This window comes from Pleurodeles waltl, chromosome 6 (assembly GCF_031143425.1).
Source record: "Pleurodeles waltl isolate 20211129_DDA chromosome 6, aPleWal1.hap1.20221129, whole genome shotgun sequence".
Taxonomy (NCBI): Eukaryota; Metazoa; Chordata; class Amphibia; order Caudata; family Salamandridae; genus Pleurodeles; species Pleurodeles waltl.
This window is the reverse complement of record NC_090445.1, coordinates 839,404,152-839,428,987: the sequence shown is the minus strand read 5'-3', so window position 1 is coordinate 839,428,987 and position 24,836 is coordinate 839,404,152. Positions and strand designations below refer to the sequence as shown.

The 24,836-nt window shown below is 45.5% G+C and overlaps 1 protein-coding gene and 1 pseudogene across 4 annotated transcripts in view; both read right to left on the bottom strand.

Moving 5' to 3' along the window:
* Positions 1 to 17,891, bottom strand: part of LSR (lipolysis stimulated lipoprotein receptor) — a 225,389-nt gene extending 207,498 nt beyond the window's left edge. For 3 of the 4 annotated variants that reach the window (XM_069239546.1, XM_069239547.1, XM_069239548.1), the window contains exon 1: positions 17,586 to 17,891. In XM_069239546.1, coding sequence (XP_069095647.1) covers positions 17,586 to 17,643 — 58 coding nt within the window. In that variant the 5' untranslated portion in view covers positions 17,644 to 17,891. The remainder of the gene's footprint in view (positions 1 to 17,585) is intronic. The other variant, XM_069239549.1, reaches the window with a different exon arrangement.
* On the bottom strand, positions 11,917 to 15,940 carry LOC138302221 (protein KTI12 homolog; annotated as a pseudogene).
* Positions 17,892 to 24,836: the final 6,945 nt, after the last annotated feature.

The following is a 24,836-nucleotide window of genomic DNA, read 5'->3' as shown; positions in this document are numbered from 1 at the left end:
GTCTCGGGGGGACACTACCTGGTTAGCTGAGCGGTGCGGCTCTGGAGTTAGATAGGATTGTAACTAACAGCAACCCGTTGCATCCAAGCCAAGTGGCCACTAGGAACTCAGGGCTTACTTGTATGATCTGGAATGTCCATGGGATGGGAACTGCAGCTAAGCAACACAATATTCATAGTTACCTTAGCACAGAGGAGTACATATTTCCACACTGCAGGAGACCCAGATCACTGGGGTAGAGGTGGAGCATCTATGCCGCAGATGGTGAGGCCAATTATATGCCACCTCATATTATGCAAGAGGGGCACAGGTATAGGTATGAGCTGGGACCCCTTTCGAACTTAAACAATCATCGATTGATAAGGAGTGGCAGTCTGTGCCAGTGAAAGGCAGGTTACTGGGGAAAGAGTGACACTGGGCAGCATCTTTGCACCTAATCAGGACCAGTTAGCATTCCTCCACTCACTATCGGCACCCTTGGGGCAATTGGTGGGCAGGGACATACACACAGGTGGGCAATTTAACTGTGTTACAGATGTGCTTCTAGACCGCTCTACATCCCCCTTACCCAGACCGCCAGCTCACAGAATAGAGACAGGCCCCCTGGAGTGGCTATACCAAGCTGGGAACCAACAGCTATATGGCACACTCAACACAGTACAGAATAAGACTACTCTTTCTATTCCCACATTTGTGCCCTACACACTAAACTGGGCAGATTTCTGTGTTCAGAGAGACTGAACCAATATGCACCCTTTAATGAATGTTTAAGATGCACCCTCTATGATCACAGCCTCCTACTCCTAGGGTTCCAACCGATGAATGATAAACCAGTGATCCCCTCATGGCAACTCCAACCAGTGGAACTAGAGGACACTCGCTCTAAGGAATCACTATACACTGCCATTACAGAGTATTTTTATGATAATCAAGGTTTTGTGTTGTCTGCCTTTATATAATGGGAAGCTTTCAAAGTCGTAATCCGTGGCCACTGCATGGGGCAGCCAGTAGGTATTTGTAGTGGAATCAGCAAAGAACAACACTCACTAGATGCCACCCTTCATACACTAGACAATAGACTAGGAATAGACCCACTCATCCATCGGAAACTGTTAGATACAAAGACGCTATAACACTATTTTACAATGACTGAGATGCCGCAATTATAAAACTATATAGCGAGTGCCCACAATAAAGAGGGTAAATCAGGAAGACGACTAGCATGGCTCATCCACCCTGGGCTAAGTGGCACGCCTATTGCACACATAACATCTGCTGCTGGGGCACATATCTACTCCCTGGGAGCCACCAATGATTAGTTCCGAAATTACTATGAGGCACTGTATTGCCGCCCAGAAACACTTTCAGATAACTTGCAAGGTGAGTTCTTGGATCACTTGCCCCTCCTTACATTGCTGCAAGGGGCCTGGGAATCTATTGTATGTCCGATGAGTGTTAAGGAGATACAACATGCAATTAAGGAAATGGCCACAGGCAAGCCCTGGGCCCTGACGGACTCCCAGAAGAGTCTTAAACTGCTTTTATGGGCCTATTAGCCCACCAAGGCTGGCGGCACTTGGCGCCAAGTCCTTAAGGACGGTCTGTCCACCTGACACTATAAGGAGTGCAACTGTGATCACCCCCTAAACCAAAATCTTAGGTGCTTCCACCTCCGCATTTCACCCGCTGTACATTCTCAACATGGACTTCAATACCTGAGTAAATCACTAGCCCGTAGATTGCTCCCCTACATAACAGTCCTGGTCCACAGAGACCTAAACGTTATCATACTGAACCATAGTATCTTCCTCAATCTTCGGAGACTGCACCATGTTTTCTACCACCCAGAGGTGCAGGCCTCGAAGGAGGTGATGATTATACCAGTAGACCTTGAGAAGGCCTTCACCTCAGAGCAATGGTACTTCCTGCCGAAGGTCATGTGCAAGATGGGGGATGAGGGAGGACTGGATTAAATGGGATACCCTACTTGACTTGGGACCGACAGCATGAGTTAAGAGTGGCTGTACGATTTCCACCCCCTATGATAGATTCCGATGTAGACGGCAGGGCTGCTTCCTATCTCTCCTGCTATTCACCCTGGTCATTGAACCCCTGCCAGAATTATATAGGAAGGAGGGTGGAGGCAGTGGCTTAATAATGGATAGTCAGGAGCACATCATCTCCCTTTATACAGATGATCTTCTTCTATACCTCTTTCACAGCCCTACAGGGGCTCAGAGTGCGATCCTCTGCATGGAGGAATTCAGAAAACTTTCAGGCCTAAAGGTTAATCAGACCAAAACATGTATGTTCCCCTGCAAGCAATGTATTCCCCAAATACTTGACCTTCTCTTGGGACTTACTTCTCCCCTACGCTCCTCCACCACCCATCCCCCCCCACCCCACTTTCAACCTTTAAATACTTGGGTATTCAGTTATATCAAACTAGACGATCTATGTGAGGGAAACTTGTGGGCGAGTAGCACTTTGCTCCATTAAGGCTTGTGCCTCCTTTTGGAGATCACTGCAACTGTTGCTTATGGCACAAATATCAATATCAAAAAAGCTGATGCTCCCTTATATTTTTTCACAAATCTCCTGGTTAAGATACCTACTGCGTGGTTCAAACAACTAGATGTGCTACTCTGTAACCTAATATGGGACGGAGGTCAACATAAGGTGTCGCTTGGGTGTCGCTTGAGGTCCTGCGACACCCACCAGAGGATGGAGGCCAAGGGGCACCGGACTTTGAACTGTATTATTTTGCGGCGCAAATGGCTTGATGAAACCAAAAAGAGTGAATTGGACCTTATGGGCCTCACCCTCACAGTGACTCCTATCGCCTCTGCTGCTATGCCCCAAAGTGGAGCCGGGCACTTTATCACAGGTAGCTGTACACAGCTTGTGCCACTCTGTGTAGCGAGGACCCGGAGAGCTCCAATTACGTTCCTGGTGTAAACACTGGTGGGTGTACCTCATGGGAACCTGGTTGCCTCTTTCCTCGTTGCACAACTCTCGGGCTGGACAAAGGCCGGTCTGATGATGGTGGAAGATTGTTTCATGTTGAGCACACTTACACCACTAGGGGAGCCACCGGAACAATATGCATTACCCCCAGGGTTAATTCTTGAACTGTGAGGCACAGTTGTGATCTTTTGCAGATCTATGGAATAGGGGAGGAGCTGAACCAACACCACATACTGGGCACAACCCCTGGTGACGTAGTTCTACCGGTCGCTGAATGATATGGGACAGAGACCATTTGGGACTTTTAAAGCCTGACAGAACTGAATCTTGAGTCATGAAGTCGGAGACAGGGAACAGAAGAAACTGCTGGCCTACCCTAAAAAAAATTATCTCGCAAGATGAGCAAGGGAAGTATATACAAATTAACTTTCTGCACATGACCTACCTCATTCCCTACAGATTGCAGGCTATATACAGGAGAGCCTAGAGAATGCCCCAGGTGTCGGCTACCTGATGAGGACTTTTGTCATATGACATGGAGGTGCCCTATTGTCCAGATATTCTGACTCTTGGTTCTCCTCCAACTCCACACAGCGCTGGGACACTCTCTTCCCTGCAAGATGGAAACCGGCCTCCCAGCAGGATTCCCCATACCCAAAGCTCATAGAATAAGCACTAGGTTTTTGGATCTGGCCCTTGAACTGGTCAAATGTAGAAGAGTAATTGCATGAAAGTTGGGGACAAGACATACAGTTGATACGTGGGTGAGAGACTTCACAACTTGGGCTAGTGCCGAGGCAAGAGCTCTCCATCGAGGAGACGCCATAGGGGTTTCAAAGGCAGAGCTGTTGACAGAAGTCCTAGAGAAATGGGAACACCCGGGAAGGGACACGGTTTCTGAACAGAGTGGTCAGGAGAACCGAGAAGTGGAGGACGACCAGGGTGAGGGGAATGATGAGGAGCAACACGAAGGGGCATGGGAAGCAAGAGGATGGAGATGCCCCACCTTACTCTATGAACTATTATATATATATATATATATATATATATATATATACATACACACACACACACACATATATATACATACACACAGTACAACATAAAATACATTGCATGCCTAACCACCTCCCCAAAACATGGACTTAGAACCTTATATACTAAAAGCCACAAAAACACCAACTTTGCTATCAACTGCCAAACACATCACCCATGACATACCTACCACCACATGAAACCCAATCCTCATGATACTTCATAGTTGTATCTTATTCTTATGGTTTTCTTTTGTTTCATTGTGCTGTTTCTGCACTTGCGGATATTAAATCGTCTTGATTTCTCCCGGATCTAACTCTCTTGGCGTTGACCCAGAATCATTTAGGACTTGTGACACAGGACAACTTCTGAGAGAACCCAGAGACCAGGTACGGACTAATTTAGTCAAAATGTAGTGGGGACATTGCAGATGGTCGCAATACCAAACAGCTATATTGCAGAGATCTGGGAATGCACAAATATATGGTAGTGTGTTCAGCAGCTGTTAGAGGAATATAAATTATCCTGTCTCTCGATTTTGAGTTATCATGGGACCTTGAAGAACACAGCTCCCACTCAAAGTAGGGGCAATCATGTATCAGCTTTTATCAATGCCCTCAGCCCATCTACAAAGAAATGGGGGCGAGCCATAAAATATTACCTAATGGGATCGGGTACTCTTATACCTCCCCGTCTGTAGATGACAATCATAAATTGTCCTCTACAAAGCCTTATTTACTCCATGCATAGAAGCTGGAGTTCATGCATAAATGCCTTTATTCCTTTTTATATGTATTTACATAGATGGAAGGTATAGAGAATCCTGAGAAGCAGGCACGTTTTGATAGCTGTGCCACACCCTAACCAGGAAAGAGTTATTTTGCCAACTGTTAAGTTTAGTATCTACTGAATCTCTGTTTACGTAGATAAGCCTCCATGGTCCCTGCCAGAATTTTTGCCAGTTTGAGCCCAAGGCATAAGATTGTGGAATGGGACTATTGTAACATAGCTCGGTTTTGAACATCAAACATAGTCTATTAAGGGAAATAGGGGAGAAGAGATGTTGAGGCCCTTCAATTTAGTCCTGTTTACCTTAACCCTCAACACTTCCTGCTCTTCTGTAAGATCCTCCTTAAGGAGCGGGATCTGCCAATCACAACATTGTGTCATCAGCCAACATAGTACGTTTGAACTTGTCAAAGGCAAACTACACTCTTCAAATCTGTGGGTTGCTCTGTATTCTTCGACACGCGTTCCAAATGGAGAGCAACCAACAACAAAAAAGAAGGGGGGGGAGGGCAGGATGAAATCCCTGCCTTGTGTCCAGACATCTTTATATCCATTATGAGAGTCTTGCATTTACTTTGTTTTGTTCTCTAAAGCATGCCATCATGCCATCCTCTGATTCTCTCGCACAGGGCAAACACTTGCAGGGTGTTGTCTATGAAGCCCCAACCTACCTTGTCAAATACCTATTCGGCCACCAGAGAGAGGAGTGCCGCATTTCTATCCACTTGCTGCCAATCATAAAGAGATGAAGAGCTTTTTTTTGGCATAGTTGCCAGCATGCATTCCAAATAAAAAGTCCAATTAATTAAATTGTATTAACTCTTTGTGGATTTGGCCAACATGGGTGTAACCTTTTCTCCATAACTGTACTGTGGTATACTTTCAGTAAGAGAGGGAGTAGCTCGGCATTAAAGGTTTAGTTTATATTAAAAAAATATATAAATAAGAGGGCCAGCAGCCCTTCTGGGCCCAGGGCCTTAGAGGGGACAAAATCTGGGTTTTGCTCCTAAAATTGCTTTGTTGAACTTCCCAAACGTCACCCGAGATAGTGGGGAGTTTAGCAGCCTCTAGGTAATTTTATACGGAGCAGTGAGTCTGTCTGGTTCCTTTTGTATAGCTCTCTATAGAAATCGTAGAATCACTTTGACTTTTCCATTTCCCCGAGCACACAGTAACAGTCATATTTCTGAACTCTAGTAGGAGGCTTTTGGCCTGTTTTATCCTGAGGCTATTCACCAGATGTTTACTTTGTTACCTAGCTCATAGAAACTGCTATCTAGTTTTGTCAACAAATAGTTTGCCGTATCGGCTTCCAGGACCTGGATTTTTCCCAACAGGACCACAAACTACTTACATCTTTTGAGGACGTTTATGGGATTCTTCAGCTTCCCGCAACTGTCCTCAACTGTAGTGTCAAAGCTTCTTTCATCTACTGGAGCCTGGCTCCTTCCACAAGGAACTGCTCTCTAAGGGCCGCTTTCATTGCATCATAGAGTGTACTAGCACGCATTTCACCATTGTCATTATGAGTTATATAATTCTTAATACTTTTGTAAATGATAATCAACTGGTCTGATAAAATCTCAATAAGACACCAGGAGCCACCTTCTCTGCTTTTGGAAGTGGGTAATTCCAAAATGCAAGAAAGTAGACCATGGTCAGAAATGGTCATGGGACCCAGACAGGAGACCCCTACCTGAGATTCTGGAAGCCAATCTAGAGGCATGTGATCGACTTTTGCGTAACTTTTATAGGTGGCCAAACTGTGGGAAATAATCCTTATCCAGTGGACGTCCAGATCACCATAGGCCTACTATACCAAGGAATTCTATGTGAACTTTCCCCATTCCAGAAATCACCTCTTTCCCAAACAATCAAAAACACTACCTCCTCTTTCAGAATTCCCACCCCTACTATCTTCTTTACAAAGAGAATAAATATTGGTGTTGGAAGATTTTTTTTTTTTTTTTTAAACTCGAAGGCAAGCACAGTCAGAGGGAAGCGGGTGGGTCTCCCATGAAGGGAAACATCAATTACAAAGCGGTCAGTGCAATGCAATGCATTCACTATACTGTCATTAGCACATGTGCCTCTAGCCCGCATGCCTTTACTACGCATATGCGTAGTTAAGGCAGAGAGAGCAGTCTAGCTGTCCAGGCAGAACAGGAAGGAGCAGAGGAGAGAGATGTAAGTGGGGCTGGGGTAGTTTTTAGGATGGTTCAGGGCGGGGGCCCAGCAGGTTTTAGGGTGATTAGGTTTTATGGTTCAGGGCAGGGGTTGAGGTAGTTTTTAGGACTGGGTGGGGTAGGTTTTATGGTTCAGGGCAAGGGGTTGGGGTCGTTTTTAGGATAGGGTGGGGCAGTTTTAAGGGCTGGGCGGGGTTGGTTGCAGAGTATGGTGTATGGGGGCAGGGCGGGGGACAATTTACCATGCATGTTCCTTTACCAAACATGCTTTTACAACAAAATGTGTTGCAAAGGCATGCGTGGTAAAGATGCAGTTATTGTTGAGACCGCGTTCCTAGGACATGCATGGTTCAGGCATGCATGGTTCCATCATACAATCCCCATGAAAGCTCCACATCAGTGTTAAGCAATGCAAGTTCTGAGTAAACATTTCCCCTTTGGCAGGGTCATTTAAGTCTCTTACATTATAAGTTGCAGCCATCAATCTTGTCATTTGATTATTTTGTGTGAGTGGAAGGTGGTCCCTCAGAGTACTTATATTTGGCAGTCTCCTGGGGGAGCAGGTCATGTATAAGAACGTGAAACAACCCACTAATGAGAACTTTACTAGTATTAAACAATGTGACCCCTAACATAAACCATCTACAAACGGAAAATTATCTAACCGTGTACTGAAGGGCCCAAACATGGCAAATCCCAACTGAAAGCACCCTTGATATGTTAATTCAGATTTAAATACCCTCTAAGAGTTAAATGAAGAGGGAAATGCTACGGCAGCTATCTGAGGGCTTCCCACATGAGGATATATCCTCAATGCCCAGTTTGCTAAACCTGTATCAGATAGTCCTCTTTGGCCTCTTAACCTTTCTGCCCCATCCCAAAAGTTAAGCGGCCAAAGTGTTTACAAAGTCCTTCAGCTATGTCATCTTATACGCCACCCAATCATTGGAGCACTGACGCACCGGATCTCTGGAAATAACGATCCTGCAACCATCTCTAATTTCAACCTTCCTTGAAGGTCATTGTGAACGCCTCTACGGGACTGTATGCCACTCAGGGCTCCTGGGCCGGTGGAGGTCGACCACCTGAGCATGTCCAGTATCCTCTTGCGGTGGGCTCAAGCCAAGAATCCTGCAGGCTTCTGCCAGATATTTGGTCACTCAGGGTCATATCTCGCACTCAAAGATGATGCGAATGGAGTGACCCCATTTACATCTGATGCTTCTGCTTTAGAGGAAGGTTATGATTAGCTTGAAGGATCTCAGTTTCAGGAGATTTGTAAGAGAGAGATCTTGACAAATTTGGACTTCGATTCCATTAGTGTCATACAAGTATTGGCGGCATCTGGATTGTGTAGAGTGCCCTGCTTTGCTAACACACTTGCCAAAAAAGAGTTGGCAGATACTTGGAACCGAGCTTAAAACAAAGTGGATGTCACAACAGCACTGCGTGTAAAAATGTGACACTTGTTAGAATAGATCTTACCACTAGAAGACGACTTGCTATTTGAAAGAATCATATTGAAATTGCTAATAAAAATGATATTGTATCACAATCCAGGTTTTATAGCCAGACTGGACTCAAAAGAATGTAGCCAGAATTACACATTGTTAGGCATGTGTGGTCTTGTGGGTTCCTTTAAACAGGCTTTTAATCTTGCAAAAAGGGGCATATCAGTAAACATTTTAGGCACACCGACATTTTTAATTTGACATGGAGTTACAATTATGACACAACATATACCAGGAAGGTTTACAGCTCGGATTGACTTTACTGTACAAAAGAACAAGGTAATGCAAAGAATTCACGTACCACAAGTAGAATTTTCAGTGCTACATAGAGAGTCCCATGAAGAACATGCCACACTGTAGGTGAGGATTTACCTCCTGTGGCAAGCTGAACACTGAATTAGACACAACCCATAACCACAGGGCTAACAGACGATAACAGGGAATCATTTTACAACATGCCTCTTGTAAGTAGTTTGGTTACTATACATTGGTACTCTATAAACTCCTCCCACTGCCTGAGGGACTTATAATGATAACTCTGATTAGCACTACACGTTCTGTTCCCTTTCTATTCAGAATATAATTAATATGATTTGTAGTTGAACTATTGCATTCTCTGGTTCTTTGGGGCCAGGATTAGGGTGAGGGCAGACAACAAATACAGTGTTTTTGAACTTCTTGGAGCAGTCTCCATACCGATCTGCCCTACAGCATATCCCAGAGGCAAGCTAGTGACTTTCCCATGGGTGCGGCCAGAGGGGAAGGGGCAGGAGGTGTATAATTTTTGGAAAACTGTACTTGTCCAAGGGACAAAGCACTACAATAATCTTGTAGCCCTGTAAAGAAATTCACATGTCCCACATACTCTATAAAGGTTATAAGGACTAGCAAGGATAGATTACTAGTCAACTGCAAAAGCCAAAGTAAACTTTACCTCCTCTGCCTCTTCACCCTTGTAAAATCTATTATTATGAATTATTACTTTAACTATAAGCAGTAAAACATTTGCCTTTCCACAACCTTGCCATAGGGACCATACCAATTCCACATATTCATCACAAAGTCCATCATCCATGAGCCCTTTTTGCTCACAAAAAGGGATTCACACACTTACGGTTAATGTACACCACTCCCTTGCTACACATATGTTCACACTAAATACACTGAAATAAATATTTCTCTCCTCTCACTAAACCTCCCTCTATACTCCCTCTACACTAGTTCCTCTCCCCTCCCTCAAAACAAGCTCTGTACCCTTTGCACATTTTGCTACAGGTTCTCCTCCCTCTCGAAAGAGGTTTTATGTCCCTTTTAGTCTTGCCATAGGCTTCATCCCTTTCAAGACCCTCTCATGTCAACTGCTGCTACCTTGCCCTCCACTCTTTCATCACAGTCTGCCCAGACTTTTTAAACATCCTCTATTATCTGTACTCATCTAAGGGCTCTGAGCAACCTATTTACCTTAACAAGCCCACTTTGTCTCCTGCCTTCCCACAGTCCTGACAACTGCCCTCACAGTAACCCTAGTAGTGAAGACATGTTGTAAAGAGCAGCACAGATTGATGCATGTACATGTATACACTTTTTGTGACCAGTACAAAGATGGCAATGCAGTTCTGGCAAAGCAAATGTATTCGTTTCAAACGTTTGTGGGAAGGGCAGTAGAAGGGAGTGGCTAATTACATAAAGGAGCACAATGGCTAGCCATCGAGGAAGGAGTCAAAATTAAGCAGCTTGGATAGTACAGGTCTGAGCGTGGATATTTCAATAGCATAATAACTGCATCAATAAAGGGAATGTCATGAGACTCACAGACGGCACTGAGGAAGATTTGTGGGAGCCAGACTAGATTGAGGTGGACAGAACAGACACTCTAGCCCTGTACTATATATTGAAAAAAGCACCAGGCAAAATTCAAGAGAGGCAGGCTGGCCTAGTATTAGGTTAGGGACAGCTGGAGATGCCAGCAGCAAGATCTAAGGAGTAAATTGATTAACAATTTCAGACAGCAGTAGTCTAGTATTAGGAAACGGCACACAGGTTCTGGAGAAAGTCTTGGTGAATTCAAGGGCAGAAACACTGGAGGATGTTGGAGAGAAACGGGGCCGGCAAGAGAAATGTAAAAGTACCCAAACCATAGAGTCCAGGAAATAGAATATCAGATCATCTTAGTACAGAGAGAAGAGGTGGTGAAAGGACAACAGCACAAAGAAAGAAACCAGAGTTGTTTAGGCAGAAACAGCAAAACGACTATCCAGCTCAGTGGGTTAAGATTTACCTCAGAGAACTGCTGTGGTCTGCACACTACGAGTTCAGATTCTGGCAATTAATGTTTCGCTTTCCATCCATATAGGGATAGCAAATTGAGTACTATTACATAAGTAATAATAATAAGACTATTATTAAGCACTGTAAATAAAACCAAATTATAGTGAGGGATGGATTGCAGAAGCAAAGGACTAGGTATAGGGAAAGGGCACAGCAGTACAAAATAAATTGGAAAATTTGTTGAGAGGAAGAGCAGTGTCAAAATCAGGGGGAGAAGTACTAGACGACATAGGTCAGATAAGCACTCGGAAATCACTGTGATTAGCAGTGGTGTACAAACAAATCCGAAATAAAATAATCTTAGCCAGAGAAAGAGCAAACAAGAAGCCCAGAGGACAAAGGGAGTGATGAGAGCTTTTATTTGTGATCCAGTGAGGAAAGGTAGGACATAGAAAAGGCAAGGTCAGAAAAGCAAGATGCCATGTTGAGCTGAGACTCGCTGCTCACAACTTGAAAGGTCATGAGCAGTTCTGGGATTGGAAAAAAACAAAACTTTACTTTGGGGACCTATAAACTGGGGCATCGAGGTGGGCAACAAAAAGGGGGTGAAGTCACACAGGATGAGTCCTGAAAAGTAGTCTGACAGTCAGCATATCCTTTGTTTTTTAAAAGCACGGACACAAAGAAATTGGCACCAAAGAGAAATGTGACAGAAAATCAGTTCTGGCTTAATTTGTTGCAAGGTCTGCATTTTAAAGTATTTTATGGGGGCTAGAGCACCTGCTGCACCGAGCTTTGTGTGCCTAGTAAATCTCATGGAATAATAATAATTATGGTAAGAAATTTCTAGTGGTTAAAAGCACTTGCTGGAGATATCTGTATTTTTTTTAAGTCACAGTTTTGATGCATAAAGTAACCTAGAGGATTAATGAGACTCCTGCAAATCACACCGGGTAACATGTAGATAACAGACTGTTCTATTATTATGTAGATAGGTAAGTGTGTCACTGTTTTTGATACAAATCCTTTTATTACTTGCAGTTCATAATTTGCAGATAACGTTCAGCCAGGATTATACTCAAACAAAAGGACTGCACTTGAAATGCTCTATTTGTTTTAGCTCCAAGCTGGAAGAGAAAATTAAAACTCCTGGTAGGGCACACACTGCCATCCATCCTTCTAAGGTCGCTGAATAGCAGCAGATTGAGTAGTCGTGAAGTCTGTTTTTATAGTGCTTGAAAATGGCACAAGGGAATGGTGAAGCACTATAATAATAACAGGAATTGGCTAATGGGGAGAACCCAAGAACGGCTAGGTTACAGCACTGTACATGTGGGTGAGGTGCTAGAAGTGCAGTGAGTTGTGAGAGGAAGAGACGGGACTGAGCACAAACCACTGAAGTATACAAAGCGGATAAGGGGGGGGGCATAAAATAAGAGCCTGAGGCTGGCAATTATGATTGTGGTTTGGAATTAAGGAGAGGAGGAATATGGAGAATAGGAACCAAATACCTGGGCAAAGCAGGGGAGAGAGAGTGTGCAGGTCAGACTACTAGTGATTGGCTAGGGAAGCATGACAGTACCCGTGACAGACTAGGTTGGGGTTTAGGGTAAGAGAGCCATGCATAGTGAAACACGAAGTGTAATAGCTGATCAGTTAGGTTACTTGAGCAGGAACAGAATAGAGTGAAGTTAGGAAACCGGGGAAGATGGGGAGAAGAAGGAATGGGCAGCTTGGGGAAACGTTGGGTCCACTTAGCACCACAGTGAAGAAAGGAAGGAATGGTACTCTTTCAGTGCGACTTCCACTCAGAAACAAATGCCTTTGAGATGAGACAATGTAGTAAAAGAAGATGCTTGCTTACTGCCTGCCTCTCGGTTGACAATGGGAGGGGGGGGCTTGGTTCCCACTCGTCTGATCTAGTTGAGTAATTTGCGCTCCCAGCAAATGCTTCTTGGGAGCTCCTGATGTGCAGGTGGCATGTCGTTTTTTCAACCTGGACAATGTTAGGTTCTAGCTGCCTTATTTAGAGACCCCCCGCCCCAATACATCACTTTGTCCCTGCTGCTTCGTATGAGCCAATCTGGACGCCGCTGAAAACGGCTGGTGCCGTAGACGCCAACAAACTCCATTAACACGGGAGACTCCTGGATTTTGAAGCCCAAAACAATTTGAATTTAACAGTCTCCTGCCCAAAAATGCCTCTGCTTCAGTGAAAGTATATTGGAAAACACAGTCCACCGATTTTTTTTCTTTTTAAATCTCTCACTTTATAATTTCAAACTGTTGGCATGTATGGTGGAAGCCACGTTGAGGATTTCACATATTAACAGTCACTTTCACTGAGTGGTGCACTGCTTAGTATCAGCTCATCATTGTGCAGGCAGGGACAGGCGAAGTGTTCAGGGTCCTCTGGCGCTCATTATTTTCTCCCGTATTTTTGTTTGCCTTGTACTGCATGAACCAGGAGTTTCCCCAGATTTCTCCAACTATTCCACGCAAACATGTCAGTCTCTCCGACAGGGCCGTGACCCTACCGGTGCCCCATCTCTCTTTTCTCTGCCATACATTTACAACATGCCTGTTACTTTCGGTCTTCGGAGCCTACAGCACAAATTACCAGATCTATTCCTCTGGACAATCGCTTGGCGACTGAAGAGTAACATGAACACAGGGCACGACAATGTGGATCTGCCAAAAACTGATTTTTATTTTCAGTCACATCTGCTCGTTTTAAAGTCCCTTTTTCGTTTCTGAGTTATTCCATGGTGACGGGAAGCAGCGCAACATTCTGTTATGATGTATACTGGTATTCAGGTACAGCACAAACATGTTGGCTAGTTGGGAGATGTTCTCGTATGGATGCGTGTTCGTGTAGCTGAAACTGATGTCTTGCTTTCTGCAGCGCTCACGATTCTTGTAAGCTCTATTTTTTTGTTCATTCGCTCAAGGGACAGTAATCACGTCTGCTGGATCACTGGTGGTCTGGGCATTTACAAGTTCTGTCACAACATTTCGCGTAGTTTTGTCCCACTGTCGCAAGAAATTTATAGATGAAAGAGGTTGTATTTTGGTGAACTGGTTGGGAAGAGGGGCTTTCCTGTGTAAAATAACATCTCAAATGTCTTCAAATGGAATCAAGTCATTTTTTCTGCAAAGTAAACAGAGGACTGCCACAGAGGTTCCTTGAATAACAGGCTTCTCTGGTGTTATTCCACACGGAGATGACTTCAGGCGCTGTCAGGCAGCGAATCAGGCTGTGAGGTGGCTGCGTATGTTTTAATCAAACAGCACAATTCGTATCTGTAACATTTTATGTAATTAAGGGAGCCCAGGATCACCACATCCTCCTTGTTCAGCTTCCTTTCAACTTTAGGCTCCTCCGACTTCTATCCGTTTTCGAGAATCTGGATACACTGTGCTCCTGTCCACTTCTAAATGCTCGTGACCCACCACATGCACCTTCCTTGGCCTCGCTTGAGAAAGCCATTCCTGCAACTCTCACACTAGCTTGGTTACCATAATTACACATGAAAAGGTGCATTTACAAAGATTTCAGATTTCTATCCGAAATAACTGACATGCACAAGAGCAAAAGAGAATGTCTCTTGTCTGGAGGACAAAGTAGACAATAAAACTTCTTGTCCGCAACAAGAATCCTCATGTTTATGGCGGCCAGGAAAATAAATTCCCCACCCCTGAAGGGCAAAGCCTTTTGCCTTGTCTTGGTAGCCTACCAAACATTTATGATTAGCTCCCACTTTTTGCACCGTCTTTACAAGGATCATAACATGATTGTGAAGGCATGATTCAGAGTGCTTGCTCTTTTTTTCACATCACAGGTATGAAATCCACAACGCTCCTTTCATCAGATGATTCTTCTGAAAATAATACAATGATGTAGCTTATTCACCAAGACACTGAAGGTAAAGTACTCTTGTTTCAGAAGGGACTCTTAAAATAAGCTTCTAAATATTCTACACCAATTGGCCATTAAGAAAATTGATCAAAAGCATGAATGTTACATATCAAAGTTCAGTAATTTAGCATAGACCATTAATCATTCACTTAAACGTGTGTGGACAAGGATAATGGCTGTATGACAGTCAGGTAGGAGCCTAGATCCATGATTGGCACAAACTCTATTTAACATTTTGCTCCAGCATCATTAAGGCAATTATCATGGAAGTCTTCATTTAAAATAAACAAAATAAAAAAACCTTACAACTACAACTCGTTTGTTTGCTATCAGTACCTAATTTGTGGTCGGTTTCAAACCTAGGATCTTTTCTACAATCAGAAAAAGTCATTACTCTGGACATAGCAGATAAGAAGCAGAGACACTTGGTTAGTGTCCCGGAAGGGGCTGGGCGGTTGTCCTTCGGGTCACGAGAGACATTTGTAAGTTGCCAAATCATGCTCACTTAAATCTGAAACCAGAAACACCACCCAGTCCACACACTACATATGTATGTCTCCTTATCTCTAATCACTTAAAAGCAGATAGATATGGGCCGCTGTGGCACAGCGGAGGTACGGAATTCAGAAGTCAGTCATGTCCTTTGAGTTAGCTGGGTGTATTCTTGTTGGTTTCCTGGGGATACATCATCTTTTTGTGCAAATATAACAAACCTCGCTGGACTGCACTCACCGATTCTAACGAATTACCAAAAAGTTGACACTTCGAGTAAGGGAACTCTACTTTCACTATAACCCTGTCTGTAAGTATTATTCAGTGGCATTCCAACAGTGATAACTGTAGGAACGCCACTAAATCACTGCAGGTTTTTAACTGAGCAAGTACTTGACTGGCTGAGAAATCATTTTTACCCCCAAGACCGCATCTTTATTTCAAGCATTAGAATTCCTTAAGACAACACTCTCGTTGAAATAAAACTGTTGGCTACAATGACAGGAGGGGTAACTAACTACTCGACTATGATCATAACAGAATGCATTAGGAAAAGCTGGGTGACTGCTAACCAGCAATGAATGGACACAAAAGTATCAACTCAGTAGTCTAAGTGCGACCACTGCTGATTCAAGAAGATACATTCAGGGACCTAAACATCCACTGACTCGGTATCTAATTCTTTACGTGTTCCTGCATGCACGCATGTAAAAAATACAATCCAGCTAGGATACAGTCGTCACCTGACTCACCAAGCTAGAAAAGGAGCTCATGCTTTTCTATACTGACTATAACGTCATCAAGAAAAAAAGAAAGAGGTGGGTGAATGCTTTAAATTATTTTATGTACTTGCAACCACACTGGGCAATATTTAACACTTTTCGCTCTGTTCATCTCACACAAGAGCCAACCAAACGCAATGCAGTTTGGTCAAGCCCCAAAAGCAACATCACACCCACAAGGTCTAAGTCACGTACATACCGAGGTATAACTTAAGTCGACAATTCACTACATGTTTTTATAGTATATTATAGAATGCAACGCACCAATGATTCTGCCATTACCATCTGTAAATTATATTCTAAATGAGTCAACCAAAACGCAACGGGTGTCTCACACCTGCTGCCCCCGTAGTACATAAGCTGCACCTCACTAATAATAAAAAACGTGTTTACAAAAGAATTTTTAGAGCACTTGCGCTGTTTTTTTAAGTGCAAGAAATAAGAGACATTATTATTATGGAATTTACGGTAACATAATTCATCAACTTCTGAAGCCTGCCCTGCCGGGAATCAAACTACTTAAGTTTCCTCTCACAGTAGATAACACTGATGAACTTTAAGCCGCTAAACCATTTTATTGACATGTGGCCGGGGAAGTCTGGATTAGCTGCGCCCTAAAATCAAGTGTTCTTGTCATCCTGGTGCCTATAGGATGCAGCATAAAATGTAGAGAAATTTCCAACAGAAAGGACAACCATAGCCAAACTCCTTCCCTCGCCCCAAAAATCAACTAAGTTTCGTCAGGGGAAGAGGGTCGCAGTCGGAAGGGTACCTGAAACACAAAACGTTGCATCTGCAACTCAGACCTAAGAACTACTGGAACATCTACACACAAAAATATTTAACCGAGTTGAATCATCGGCTACACTTCTGCAAAACAACCTCTTATCGTCCAATAGGCGAACGGCTGACTCATGTTACTAAAATGTACTATTGACAATATGTGAAAGTGACTAAACACCATTCTAATCGCTATCAGAAGTAGAACTGTGGCTCAGAGGACTTCTCACTATAAGAAAGGCGTTACCTCACAGAGTTCGACACACCCCATTAACTTAAAAAAACTACAAACACGAACTCACATCATTAACACCGAATTTGAAATCAGAGAGCATCGAATCAGAATATACATAGAAAGCTACCCCAACGCGTCGTTACAAGAGGTTCCTTCGAAGTGTGTTTCATGGGTGTTAAAACCCTACCCTTACAGTCAAGTGAACTAAATAAAATCGACAAACGCGATTAAGCATGATGAAAAATACAAAATGCGATATTAGGGAAATCGCAACAGAACCTAGTAAACATGGAGTTTCAGAAAGGCTTCACATAGTAAAATTTTGATTTCATCCATATTCACATGCCTTGACACTGGGCTCTTCATTCAAATACCAGTAAAGGCGGATCTCTGTATCGCAAATGATAGTGTAGGGTGTGTGTGCGTATGTCACTCTTGTTACAGCATCATATACATTATACCCCCACTATGCCTTCTCCTCCAGTCTGTATCACTAAAAGTGACCCCAATCAAATTGAAAGCCCGGACAGCCTGTGAACTCAAATACATTCTGACCCTGGGTTTTCTCCTTGTACAATCAAACCAACACCAATATGTGTACTTCAGAGATCCTTAACTCACCGGAGGAAATTAATATTAGTAGGCAAAGAACGGCCGGAGGCCCAAGCGAAGTTTCCATGTTCGGGGCCGGAAGTCCTGCGGGCACCGACGCCCTACAGGTACCGTCCTGTGCGCGAGGCCAACGTACGTAGATGGGCCAGGTTCTGTCAGGTGCGTGAAGACAATATTACGTACGCGGCACCGGCGTAAAAGTGCCCCGGGTCAAGCTGTGGACACATGAGAGTGTGCGCGAGTGGCCGAAACCGACGCGCGCTCACGTCACGCAGGCAACTTCCGGGGCCCGAGCCATAGGACAGGTCTAGGTGTGTGAGGACGGCTCCTCCTCCTTCCGGGTTCTACGAGACTCAACAGGAAGAACATGTGTCAGGTAGGAACGTCCCGCCTCTCGAAACTTGAGAAACAAGTAGTTAGTATTTCGAGGTTTGCGGGCAGGGGTGGGAAGGCGGCCGCGGTCGATAAATCGCCCCGGCACTATGGAGTGTTATGTGGATGCCTGCCCCAGCGTGAATTCCCGATTGTTTCGCGTGTTTTGCTCTATTGTTTAAGAGAGCAGCTTCAGTGTTTTCAGTTTCACCGAAACTCTTCCATACGTTTCAGCCGTTAACTTCTCCGAACTTGCCCAGAAGTGCTAACATAACATAATAATTTGGAGAAGGCAAGCCAATAAATCGATAGAAAGCCAAGCAGTGGTTTAGGTTTCAAGCGACCCAGGTCTTGGTAGTGTTAGCGCGTCAGACCTTAATAAGTATACTTACAACGGGACGGGAATAGGTCCATTAACCTTTTGACTCGCAATTAAGAAGTTCTTACCATAGCTCCAGTACATAATCAATACACAATAATCAACAGTGATTAGTAATCGATAAAATCAACAATGGAGTCAGTAATTGTCACACACCATGACTTTTCAGTCCTGAATAACCACACCTTTAGTAAAAGTTTAGTATGTTTATTTCCCTATATTAACAATGTTAAGGTCATGTAGATTAATCTCTAAATCAAATGAAACACATATAAAACAACACTGGTTATTCAAAGCGGTGGTAAAACGCAATCCAATCAAAGCTTGAACTATGACACGTTCTAAAGGTACACTGCAAATCAAATAGCAGTGTCAGCTGCGTTAATGAGATGTAATACATGTAGTTAAGCAGAGAAATCCATCAAACATGAGTCCCTTTCGTCATAAATCAAAATCCTAAACACCGGATTAGCATCAGCATGTTGGGTTTCATGCAAAACAATTTAGTAACACAAATTTGGAAAGCATCTAACTATGATGGAGCCATAGACAAAAAAGCGCAGTTGGTACCTAGAAAGGAAAAAAAACAAATATGCATGATAATCACAGTTTTATCGCATTATACCTATCCTCGGTATGGGTCAGCAAAGCAGAATCAGTCTTCGTCCTCAGGACATCAGTCGATCAGCAAGACATCAGGTCTTGGTCAGGAAAGTATGGGCAAAATCATTTAGCATTAAAGATAAACACGTCTCGCTTAAGAAGGTAATAACCTTTCGGTCAGAAATGTGGACAGGGTATGCTCTCCTCTCTCGGAATGAGCGTTGTTATATTAAAGTCACCTAAACTATCCCCTAATTCCCTATTGGTCAGTTAATCGTATGTTCTTACTTTTTCCAATGATACTACTATATCAAATCTATGAATTCTTATATTTCTGCATTCTCATACAGTTGATTGGGCCGTTTTACGATGTTCTCATCATCCGGCTTGTCAGGTAACAATATTGTTGCGGCTTCCACTCCAATCAGTATCCTCATTGTTCTTGTCCTGGGAAAGTCCATCTCACACACATTCAATCTATCAATCATTAGATTTATAAAGCGCGCTATGTACCCGTTAGGGTTTCGAGGCGCTGGGGGGGGGGGGGGTTGGTGCTATCGTTCGAAGAGCCATGTCTTGAGGAGTCTCCTGAAGGTGAGGAGGTCCTGGGTCTGGCGTAGTGAGGTCGGGAGTGCGTTCCAGGTCTTGGCGGCGAGGTAGGAGAAGGATCTGCCGCCAGAGGTCTTGCGTTGGATTCGGGGGACGATGGCGAGGGCAAGGTTGGCAGAGCGTAGTTGGCGTGAGGGAACGTAGAAGTTGAGTCTGGTGTTCAGGTAGGTGGGTCCGGTGTCGTGTAGTGCCTTGTGTGCGTGGGTGAGGAGTTTAAAGGTGATCCTCTTGTCCACGGGGAGCCAGTGGAGGTCCTTCAGGTGGTGGGAGATGTGACATCGGTGGGGTATGTCGAGGATCAGGCGGGCGGATGCGTTTTGGATGCGTTGGAGTCGTTGGATGTCTTTAGTTGGGATGCCTGTGTAGAGTGCGTTGCCGTAGTCGAGTCTGCTACTGACGAGGGCTTGGGTCACCGTCTTTCTGGTTCCTGTTGGAATCCACTTGAAGATTCTGCGGAGCATGCAGAGGGTGTTGAAACAGGAGGAGGAGACTGCGTTGACCTGTTTGGACATGGTGAGAGCGGAGTCGAGGATGAAGCCGAGGTTTCGTGCATGGCTGGCTGGGGTGGGTGGGGGGCCCAGGGCGGTGGGCCACCAAGAGTCGTTCCAGGCCGAGGGGGAGCGGCCGAGGATGAGGACTTCCGTCTTGTCGGAGTTTAGTTTCAGGTGGCTGTTGCTCATCCACTCGGCGATGGATTTCAGTCCCTCGTGGAGGTTGGCTTTGGCGGTGTGAGGATCTTTGGTCAGGGAGAGGACGAGCTGGGTGTCGTCGGCATAGGAGAGAATGCTGAGGTCGTGCTGATGGGCCAGTTGTGCGAGGGGGGCCATGTAGACGTTGAACAGCATTGGGCTTAGCGAGGAGCCTTGGGGGACGCCGCAGATGAGGTTGGTGGCTTTGGAGCGGAAGGGTGAGAGTCGGACTCTCTGGGTTCTGCCGGAGAGAAAAGAGGAGATCCAGTTGAGGGCTTTGTCTTGGATACCGGCTTCGTGGAGGCGATTTAGTAGGGTGCGGTGGCAGACCGTGTCGAAGGCAGCGGAGAGGTCTAGGAGGATGAGGGCTGAAGTTTCGCCGTTGTCCATTTGTTGTCTGTTGTCATCTGTGGCGGCGAGGAGTGAAGTCTCTGTGCTGTGGTTGCGTCTGAAACCGGATTTGGAGGGGTCTAGGATGGAGTTGTCTTCGAGGTAGTGGGAGAGCTGTGCGTTGACGATCTTCTCGATGACTTTCGCTGGGAAAGGGAGGAGGGAGATCGGTCGGAAGTTTTTGCGATCGTTGAGGTCAGCCTTAGGTTTCTTGATGAGGGGTTGGATTTCTGCGTGCTTCCAGCTGTCCGGGAAGGTAGCGGTGTTGAAGGAAAGGTTGATGATCTTGCGGAGTTTGGGGGCGATGGTGACGTCGGCTTTGTTGAAGACGTGATGTGGGCAGGGGTCAGAGGGAGATCCTGAGTGGATGGAGTTCATGGTCTTTAGTGTTTCGGCGTCGTCTACGTGGGTCCAGGTGGTGAGGCAGTCGGCGTGGGAGGAGTTGTTGGGGGTGGGGTCAGGCGGAGGTGCGGTGTTGAAGCTGTCGTCGATGGCTGCGATTTTCTGGTAGAAGAAGGTGGAGAGATCGTCGTAGAGTTTCTGGGATGGTGGGACGTCGTTGGCGTTGGGGTTGGAGAGCTCCTTCACCATGCAGAAGAGTTCCTTGCAGTCGTGTGCGTTGTTGTTAAGGCGTTCTGTGAAGTGGGAGCGTTTGGCGAGTCGGATCAGTTGGTGGTGTTCGTGGTTGGCTTCCTTGAGGGTAGCAAGGTTGTCGGGTGTGCGCTCGAGAATCCATTTTTTCTTGAGTTTCTGGCAGGTGCGTTTGGAGGTGGTCAGTTCGTCTGTGAACCAGGCTGGTTTTTTCTTTTCTTGGTTGACGGTGGGTCTCTTGAGTGGTGCTAGGATGTTGGCGCAGTTGAGGATCCATTGTTGGAGGTTGATGGCGGCGGAGCCCAGGTCGGTGGGGTTGGGTGGTGGGTTTTTATCGAGGGTGCTGGATAGTTGGTCTTCAGTGACTTTTCCCCAGCGGCGGTGAGGTGGTAGTGGGGTGCGGTGGTGTTCGGTGTTTTTCTTGAAGGTGAAATGGATGCAGTGGTGGTCGGTCCAGTGAAGTACTGAGGTGTGGCTGAATGAGATGTGGTTGCTTGCAGTGAAGAGTGGGTCAAGGGTGTGGCCGGCGATGTGGGTGGGTGTGTTGACCAGTTGACGGAGTCCAAGGTTGGAGAGGTTGGTGGTCAGTGATGCGGTGTTGGCGTCATTGTTGTTCTCCAGGTGGAAGTTGAGGTCTCCCAGGAGGATGTAGTCTGGAGAGGCGAGGGTGCTTGCGAGGTCGGAGATGGTGTCGCTGAAGGGGGCTCTTGGTCCTGGAGGACGGTATATGAGGGTTCCTCTGAGGGTAGTGTTAGGGTCCGTGTGGATCTGGAAGTGGAGGTGTTCGGCTGTCTTGAGGGTGTCGTCCATGTGGGTGTGGATCTTGAGGGTGGATTTGTGGGCGATGGCTATTCCTCCGCCAATTCCGTTGGTGCGATCTCTTCTGGTGATCTTGTAGCCGCCAGGGATGATGATGGCGATGTCTGTCTGGGGCCGAGGAGTCGTTCCACCAGGTTTCGGTTAGGAAGGCTACATCTGGGGCGGTGGTGTCGAGCAGGTCCCAGAGCTCGATGGCGTGCTTTTGTGCAGAGCGTGTGTTAAGGAGGATGCAGTGCAGGTGGTTTGTGTTGGTTGTTGCAGACTTCGTTGTTCTGTTGCTGGTGAAGTTGCAGGTGCAGCAGGAAAAAGGTCCTTTGGTGTGCTTCGGGGTGGCCTGGAAGCATTCTGTGGAGGGGCCAGGGTTGAGGGTGAGGAGTTCGCTGGCCGAGTAGCGAAAGGTGGGGATGCGGGGGGCGTGAGGACCAGGGGTGGTGGCGCTGGGCGCGGTCCAGGCGCGGACGGGCGCAGACGGGCTTGCCTCCGGCACGCCAGCGGCACGGACGCGCAGGGCCAGCCATTAAGAGGGGAGGGAGGAGCAGCTAGGAGGCGGGAGGGAGCGGCGAATGGGGGTGCGAGGGGGGCGGGGCCGCAGGGAGGCAGCGGCAAGGGTAGATCGGCAAGAGGGAGCGCCCAAGGGGCGAAAAAAACAGGGAAAAAGCAAGGCACAAACAGTTAGGAAAAGTTAAAAAACAGTCACAAAATACAATTATGGCACAAATTACAATCGAGGTACAGTAATCAGAAGGGCACAACGGGGGCAGAAGCGCAAGGAGGCAAGGCGCTGAAAAAAAGGAAAAACACTTACAGGGTGGCGAAAAGCGGCACACGGGTCAAGTGAGGCTTACCAGGGCCTCGAACACGCTAGCAGCAGCGTGGGCGGGGGTCAGGGACACGAGACAGCTGGGTGGTGCTGCGGACGTGGGGGGCGAGCTCTAGACCTAAAGCAGGTCAGAGGTCGCTCACTCGTGACGCGCAGAGCCAGCCATTAAGAAGGGAGGGGGAGGGAGGAGCAGCTGGGAGGTGGGAGGGAGCAGCGAATGGGGGCGCGAGGGGGGCGGGGCCGCAGGGAGGCAGCGGCAAGGGTAGATCGGCAAGGGGGAGCGCCCAAGGGGCGAAAAAACAGGGAAAAAGCAAGGCACAAACAGTTAGGAAGAGTTCAAAAACAGTCACAAAATACAATTATGGCACAAATTACAATCGGGGTACAGTAATCAGAAGGGGCACAACGGGGGCAGAAGCGCAAGGAGGCAAGGCGCTGAAAAATAGGAAAAACACTTACAGGACGGCGAAAAGCGGCACACGGGTCAAGTGAGGCTTACCAGGGCCTCGAACACGCTAGCAGCAGCGTGGGCGGGGGTCAGGGGCACGAGACAGCTGGGTGGTGCTGCGGACGTGGGGGGCGAGCTCTAGACCTAAAGCAGGTCAGAGGTCGCAACATAAAATGTTGCATTAGCAGGAACGTCATCTCCTAGCAGTTGGTTCTCACGAAAAGCTTCCGTTAAGCACATTTAAACAATACAATAGACATTTCACAGTTTAATTCACTTGGTCAGCATTTTACTAAACGCTAAGAATTACGGCTTCTGCATGAGGTGTGACAAAATAGGCCAAGACACTCGCTAAGTTAAGGCCTACAATCAATAAAGCTAAAGCATACTTCATAACTCTCAATATGGCATATTATTGCATTAATCTAAAACTCTTTCAACATTTCATACGTATTAATCATTAATTAGTACATTTCGTGAACATTGGTGGCCATTCTTCAAGGTCACATTTTCAAATGCGTGCATTATTTTTCTACGTTAATTCATTTTCTACATAAACTCATTATTCAAAATACATACACACTCATTAATAACTCTAATTAAAACACCCGTGCTAGCAATCCCTCCTCTGATGACTAAATGTGTCATCACACTATTTCCCACAAATTTCACATCAGCTAAAACCCTTACAATTCAATTTCTTCATAATATTGTCTTCCCCTTGAATTTTCCTGTAAAATGTTTCCCTTTTCTTTTCTTCCCTCCTCTAATTATTCTTAGACCTTTTCAATGTAATCTTTTTACATAATTTGCATAATCCCCATATCCCCAATAAACAAACCACAACAATTAATATCCCTTGTAGTATTTTCAGTAGTACCCCATTCCAGATGTTGCTGAGCCAATTTCCCACTGTAGCAAACCCTTTGCCAATTTTTTCCCCAAACACCTGGTTCTTTCAATTCTTTCAAATCAGCACTTGCATTAGTCAGATTAGTAAGCAAGTCTCTTACCTCTTTACTATTATCTGGTATATACGAACAACAATGCCTAGAATTAATCATTCTACAGACTCCACCATCCTTCGCTAAAAGAATGTCTAAAGCAAGATGGTTTTGAAGAGTCATAGCTCTATCAGCAGCTAATTTAGTATCTATCAGGAATACGGCCCCTGAAAAATGTGTCAGCATGTTATCCACAATAGTAGACAACTTTCGAATCTTAATAGAATTCAGGATGACTCCCACTGAAGGAGTCACCGCTCCAAATATATCTCCAACTATCGCAGAAGTGGACTCCCTCCTCTGTCTCTTATGATGTAATTCAGTCACTTTCGGAAACTTTTTCAAATCCTCCATTTGATAAACCTTTGGGAAAACTATCCCTAAACAATATGTCCCATACCACCCTCTTAGAAGACGGTAATAAGCATTAAGTCCACAAATATAATATATCCCTGGAATTGCAGGGTCCTGTCTATTTAACATAAAAGTCCATTTACTCTGAAACAAAAACACATGCCTGCATTCACTCGTACCCA